The sequence below is a fragment of the Neomonachus schauinslandi genome, chromosome 15, assembly GCF_002201575.2.
Source record: "Neomonachus schauinslandi chromosome 15, ASM220157v2, whole genome shotgun sequence".
Lineage (NCBI taxonomy): Eukaryota > Metazoa > Chordata > Mammalia > Carnivora > Phocidae > Neomonachus > Neomonachus schauinslandi.
In genome coordinates, this window is record NC_058417.1 from 3,711,947 (window position 1) to 3,718,688 (window position 6,742).

The 6,742-nt window shown below is 60.8% G+C and overlaps 1 protein-coding gene across 1 annotated transcript in view; it reads left to right on the forward strand.

Moving 5' to 3' along the window:
- NTN1 (netrin 1) overlaps window positions 1-3,612 on the forward strand; it is a 161,127-nt gene extending 157,515 nt beyond the window's left edge. Inside the window, exon 7 of the mRNA XM_044921594.1 lies at window positions 3,579-3,612. Coding sequence (XP_044777529.1) covers window positions 3,579-3,586 — 8 coding nt within the window. The 3' untranslated portion in view covers window positions 3,587-3,612. The remainder of the gene's footprint in view (window positions 1-3,578) is intronic.
- The last annotated feature ends 3,130 nt before the right edge of the window (window positions 3,613-6,742 follow it).

Consider the following 6,742-nt stretch of genomic DNA (forward strand, 5'->3'; position numbering starts at 1 on the left):
CCCGGGCGGTGGGGCGGGGGGGCGGGGAGTGGGACGGGCAGAGGGCGGGGGCCGCGGGGCGGGGCTTCGGGCCGCGGCCCCGCCCCCCGCCGCGCGCCCGGGGCGGGAGAGATGAGGACGAGACTTAAGCTACCTCACGGGCTCCTTCCAGAGCGGCGGCGCGCTCCCTGGGCGGGGCGGGCCTGACTCGGGGGTGGGGGGGCCGAGGGGCCGGGGTGGGGGCGCAGAGCCGCGCAGGTGGGGCCGCCCCCGCGGCGCCGGCCGGTTCTGGAGAAGGGGACGTGAGAACTGTGAACCCGGGGCGGGGGCGCTGAGCGAGACGCCCTCCTCCCCCCAGACCCTCCTTTGTCTGGGGATCCCCACGCGGGACCCCTGGCCGCGACAACTTGGGCCCCGTCCGCACTTGGGGGCGGCCGCAGCGGTCTGTTCCCACCCCCCACCCCACCCCCCGGCAGTCCCCAGGCGGCCCGTGGCCTCCGCTGCCACCTGCTGAGTTGGTCCTGGGGGGGGGGGCTTGGGGCGGGGGGGGGGGGGGGGTCCGGGGGGGGGGGCTGGGGGGGGGGGGGGGGGGGGGGATTCCCGTCGGTGGAGCCAGAGGAGCGCGATCCGGCGTCGGCGCCTGTCCCCGCCCGGCTGCGCGATGGGTGCTGGCCCGGCTTGTGGCCCAGGCGGAGGGCAGTGGGCCCAAGGACACCCCTGAGAAGCCCCAGCCGGGTGGTCACCGCCTCACGCTGGAGCTGCCTGTTGGAGGAGGCATTGCGAAGGCAAAACCTCCCAGAGAGTTTCCTTTCTGGAAACTTGGAACCAGCCCCTTGATGACATTTTCCAGGGGAGGGGGTAGGGGCCCTGACACTATTTGTGTAATGACGTCAGCTCCTGGGAAGGGCCTGGGGCATGGAATGCAGGTTTGCACAGGCAGTTGGGCCAGGCTGGGGTAAGGGGCTTGCCCCCCGAAGGCCGGGGTTTGCGGGTCAGCAAGGTCCCCAGGTGCCCGAGCCTCGGGCAGGCAGTGGCAGGGAGGCCAGGGAAGCCATGACCACTTCCCGTTGCTGCCCTCACTCCTGGGTCCCTCGGGAAAGGGACAGAGGCTGCTGGACCAAGAATGCCGGCTGCAGCTACCCCCGCCCTGGGGCTGCCCCCTCCAGCCGGGCAGCACCTTGCCTGCTCCTTTCCGGCTGCCCCTTCTTTGTGGAGGCCTCCCATGCCCCCTGGTGTGGCCAGGCCCCCTTTCCAAAGCTTTCTGGAGACACTGTCCCCAAACAGGCGGCCCCAGACCTTTGGCCCTTTGGCTGGCCCGTCGCGGGGCCCTGGGGCCCCCTGCCGCCCTGCCTCGGAGCTCTCTGCACTGCCCCGGGGCCTCCGGCCCATGTCCTCACACCCGGCACACTGAATTAGAGGCCTGGCTCCTCTCTCAGTCAGGAAATTGGTTTCATTTTCCCTGCCGGAGCTCGGCGGCTCGCTAGGGTCATACCAAGTATGAAGCTTGTGCCCTCGCGGTCTGGCTTCCCTCAGCCTCCCCCCGCTTCGGCCCGCAGCTCGGCGGCCTTTTACTGAGCACCTGCTCTGTGCCAGGCACTTTACCCACGTGATCTCACATAAGCCTCATGACAACCCTGAGACAGGGATTCTGACCCCGCCTCTGCCAGCGAGGACACTGAAGCCCATGTGCTCAAGGTCACAGGCAAATACGAGGCCGAGCCGGGGTCAGACTCCAGAGCCGGGCCTTCTGGCCACACTGCCCCTCGCTGCTACTGCAGCCCGCCCACACCCTCGGTTCCTGTGGCTGGGTCGCCGCTGAGACACTGGCCCTGGTTACTGCCTCTAGCCCGGGGAATAGAAGTCAGGGTGGGGGTGGGGATGGGGACCGGGTGGGGCGGGGGATGGACAGAGCATCTTAAGAGGTGGCGGCAAGAGTGGGCGAGGCAGGGCGTAAACTCGCCACAGGTCCAAGAAGGCAGGCCTTGGCTCATGCTAAAACGTCGTAGGATGGACATTCGGCCGCCTGGGGGTGTTTGGAGGGCTTCCAGGACAGACCGGGAGAGATGCCTAAGGGGGCAGGGAGAAGAGAGCACTGCTCTGGGAAGGCATATCCAGGCCCAAGGCTGGGTGCACAGGGACCCCTCCGAGCGGCCAGCCCTTCTCCAGGCCCCATGAGGTTTGCGAGCGCCATGAGCATCTCTAATTGCTGGGCCCCGTCCTTGAAAGGGCCTGGTCTCACTTCTGCTCACACTGACCTGGCTTCTTCACCCTGCCCAGAAGGGCTGTGCCCTCCTGGGCCCGAGTGTCTCCCCGCGTCCACTGAGGGGCTGGCACTGGTGGTCTCCGAGGCCCCCTCAGTTCTGGAGCCAGCGGCCTGCCAAGTGACAAGGCCTCTTGCTTTAAATTCCACCAGCTTCCAGCCTCACCCTGGGCTCAGCACCCCGAGGGCGCAGGCTGTCCCCGTCCCCACCCCCACCGTGGCCGTGGCCGGGGCCCCAGAGCAGCGGGGTGGGGGTGAGGACCGTGTTCGGGAGTTCAGTCATCCCAGCCTGTCTCGCCCATCTCGAGGACCCAGCCCTCGGCTCCTCGGATTCCAGCCACCCACTTCAGCAGCGAGGGCCCATCCTGGGGAAAGCACCCTCTTCCCGCCCACCCCCCTCCCTGGGAGGAGACGGAAGGAGGAACGGAGGTGGTCCGGTTTGTACAGTTAGGAACGGATGTAAAATGGAGCTAGCTTTTGCCTTTGAAGAGTGTATTAACCAGAATCGTGATATGTAGGTGTTCGAAGAAAAACATACCAGATTAGTTTTTAAAAAGAAAACAGACTGCCCACCTGTCCTTTTTCTTACCTGCTGGGTGGTCTGGAGCCCCTGACAGCAGAGTGCCTGCTTGACTGACACACAGTAACACTAAAGATTTTGGGGGTGGAAGGGAAGGGGAAGGAGAGGGGCAGCCCCAGGTGCCCACAGATGGAAAGGAGGGAGGGAGGGACCCCTGTGGTGCAAGCCAGGGCGGCTGGGGGCTGCCCCAAAGCCCCTCATGTCCCCCTGGAGCTCTGCCTCCATAGTAGCTTGCAGGAAATGGGTACAGGCGCCCCCGGGTGGGCCCCAGATTGGAATGAGACTGAAAAATGTCAGGGTCTCAACACTTGAAGGAAGCCCCCTACGACCCCAAGAGAGAGAATGGCAAGTGGACGAACGAGACTCACGGATGGGGTCAATGGGCCACCGGTCATGGGCACAGCCACGCCATACCCTAGTGGTATCCAAATGTATGCTCGTGGGGCCTCGCCCCCGCTCCCCCACCCCCACCCCCGCCAAAACCAAGCCAGCCCCACTACCGTGTCATCCAGACTTCTCTTCGCTCTGCTCCCAAAGGCACTTCCATCCCCCCTCCCCCCAGCTCCCTCCTGCGTTTCTGAGTTCTGTTCACTCAGAATTGTAAATGTTTAGTTGTGACCATGACATATTGTTTGGGTCAGTGTTTCTTTCCAATGCATACTAATATATTATGGTTATTATATATGAATATATTTAATGACATGGAAAAAGTTGTGGATTTTCTTTTTTTTTTTTTAAGGTTTTTTTTTTTTTGGTTAGAGTTGTAATGGACCCAGATGGAACTTGTAACGTGGGCCCCACATGATAGAACTAAGTTCAGATATCATTTAAATAAACTCTTGTACACTGTTCACTGTCTCATCGTCTTCATTGGAGGCCTGAGCGTGCCGTGGGGAGAGGAGAGTGAGTCTTCAGGCAACTCTTAAGGAGTATTGCTTCGTCTCTTACAACTCCCCAGCGACAGCCCTAACTACCCCAAAAAGACAGGAAAGGGGCCACTTGCAAGGTCCTAGGGTTTGCTGGCTCTGCGATTTAGAGCAAAAAGCCTCCAGGATGGGACCATGTGTATTTCAGCCCCCCAGAAACCGCCCCTGGGATCCAGCCTTGACATTCCCTAGGGGGTTCAAGGTCAGGGGCACCCCAGGGGGCAGCGAAAAGAGGTGTCCTCGCACACCTTTGAACTTCCCCTTCTGATTCAGAACCTGCAAGTAGTTTTTGCCTTTCACAGAATCCGTGTCTTGGGCTCAAAGCCAAGAAGAGACTCCGGGGGAAAGCCAACAGGGTTGGGGAAACTCAGTGGGTTTCAAGCCACTGCTAAAGGCTTCGTGCGGGGCAGGCCCTGGGAGCTGAGCTCACTGGGTTTCTGGGAGGCTATATTTAAACCTCCAAATGGTCGCGCTTTCTTTATTAAATAAACAATTCAGTCATTAGGAACCCGTTGTGTTGCTATGCAAAGTGGGGGGCCCGATCGTCACCAGGAAGCTATAATTTCTGCTCCCAGCTGTTTCGAAGATAGGTCTCGGCGATGGGCCTAGTCTGGCCCTGGAAGGCCCGGAAAGCCCTTTCCTTGAGGCTTGGAGAGGTGACAGAGATGCCTTGAGCTTCTCCTCAGGAAGAACCAGGGCCAGCCCAGCTGCCACGGGGGTCCAGCTCTGAGAGACGGGGGCCGTGTTCTCGGAACCAGGGGTGAAAGCCGGGCCAGCCGTGATCTCCGGTGTCCTCATCAGCTCGGGAGTGAGTCCCCGCTGGGGTGGCAATGCCTGGACAGGCCGAGGAGAGAGGAAGCCCCGGGGGGGGGGGGGGGGCATCTGCAGACCGAAGACCCTCCGAGTTGCTCGTGCTGAGATGTGTGCTGCACGCACGGGCCACATGCTCACCTTGGGTCATCCCACGTCAGGGGTCCAGTTCTCAAGGATTTTCATGATGTGGCTTTTTCCCGTCCTTCATAAAAATCTTGTCTGTGCCCGAGAGCACTGTGACTCCTTTGGGACCCCACCGTAGCCAGGGCCCGTGAGCAGCCGCGGCCACAGGCCAGAAGGAAGCTCACCGTTGGTCAGAGACAACATGAGAGCATGGTTTGTAAAGGTAGCAGCCTGCCTTCCAGGGCCTTATGCTCTCGCTGGGGAGGGGACGCGCTGCCACCTGCCGCAGCTGATGCAGGAAGTAAGCCCCGGATGCTGCTAAGTGCTGGCCCGAGGTGGCCGACAAGCCCATTGAGAGATGGCCGCTGGTGCCCAAGGAAGCTGAGCAACCCTGTCCAGGACTCCAGGTCCCAAGCCAAGACCCTCCGGGGCGGGGACGCTTCCCGGGGTCTGCCCGACTTTCCGGGAGGCCAGGCCCCCGCCTTTGTAAAGCCGCCCCCTCCCAAGGCAGTGTGCAGGGACTGCCCGCTCACGGCCGAGACGCCATGGGTTTCAGATTATGTCTAACAGACATCTCCTTCCGTGCTCTCTTAAGACTAAATAAAGACAGAGGGCACATGCCAAGAGAAATGGGGAGGGAAGGATGGACAGAATGAGACACACAGTATATGGGTGCATGAGCTCACTGCTGGGAAGAGGTAAATGTTTCTTATGACCGGCAGGTGGTTGGGAGGAAGTCTGAAACTGTACGAAGCAATTAGAGGAAAGACGAGTCTTGGCCCACGTTTTAAAATAAGGGGGAAAAACACCCCCATTTAACTTGAGCGGGGCTAGGCTGGAAAACCCAACAGATAAAAGGAGATCTGTGGTCTATGCACAGAGGTTCCAGGGTAACCCCGAAGCCGAAGATGCGGGCAGTAAGGGATCTAAGAGGCTGGGGCTGGCCTTGCGGACTGGGAGGGGGTACGCAGCCACAGGCCGGCCACGCAGCCGGCCTCCGTCGCTGGCAGTTCGAGAAGCAGAGGGGCCCATGGGAATTCCGCAGCAGCCCCGGGGACGGACAGGGCTCTGCTGGGGCCCCGTGGGCCCTGAGAGGAGCCACAGGGTCCTGGGGCTGCTTAAGACTAAGGTTTAGTTACAGTTATTAATAATAAGGAAACTTAACAGAATGTAAGTACCAGTCATAAGCAGGTACCTGGACTTCTTTATATGGTATCCAGCCTTTAAATGCTTATCATTCATAATGAGTTAAGTTAAACAATACTTATACTGTTATTTTAATATAGTTTATTTTCACGAAAAAGGGCCCTATGTTGTCTCTCTTCTCTATACTTAGGGTGAGGTCCTAACTGCTCACATGGCCGATTCAGAGTACTGTGGGGGGAGGGACCCCTGGGACTGCAGTCCTGACCCCCCTGGGGTTGGGGGCCGGGGGGCAGCGGGAGACCAGGCCTTGCCACACCAAGCTGGAAAACGCCCCCATTACGTTAGCCACGTCAACTCCGGAGGGAGTCTCGACGCAACAGCCCCCCAAACGTGGCTCATCCCAGCCAGCTGCCCTTTGTTTCAGAGAGGTGGGTGTCTCGATGAGAAACTCAGCCGTCAGGAAGCTAAGGAGAGGGGGGATCCGTCCTGCCCGGCACCACCCTGGGGCTCAGACGGAGGTCCTCACGGCCGAACCAGCCCGCGTTTCGCCCCCTCCCCTGCCTGCGGGTCCAGAGAAGTGAAGTCACTTGTCCAGGGCGCCCAGCTAGCAGCGCTGGGGCCGGGCCCCGAGCCCACTCCGTCAAAAGAACAGAAGCCACTGTGTGCAGACCTCAGCTCAGTGTTTGGCTTGAAAAGGCCTTTCCGTGTGACTGAGCCAGGACGCCGTGGCTCTGGTTCAAAGACGCCCCACAAGTTGCCGGGGCTCCGTGCTGAGCAAGTCAAGAGGAGGTGAGAAAGTCAAACAGACCTTCAATGCCGCCTCCCATGAGCCCCAAGGTGGGGGGGGGCTCCAAGGAGACGCTGTTTATGCAGATTCGGGGGTTTCGCACGACAAGGCTGGAAGACCGGCTCTGC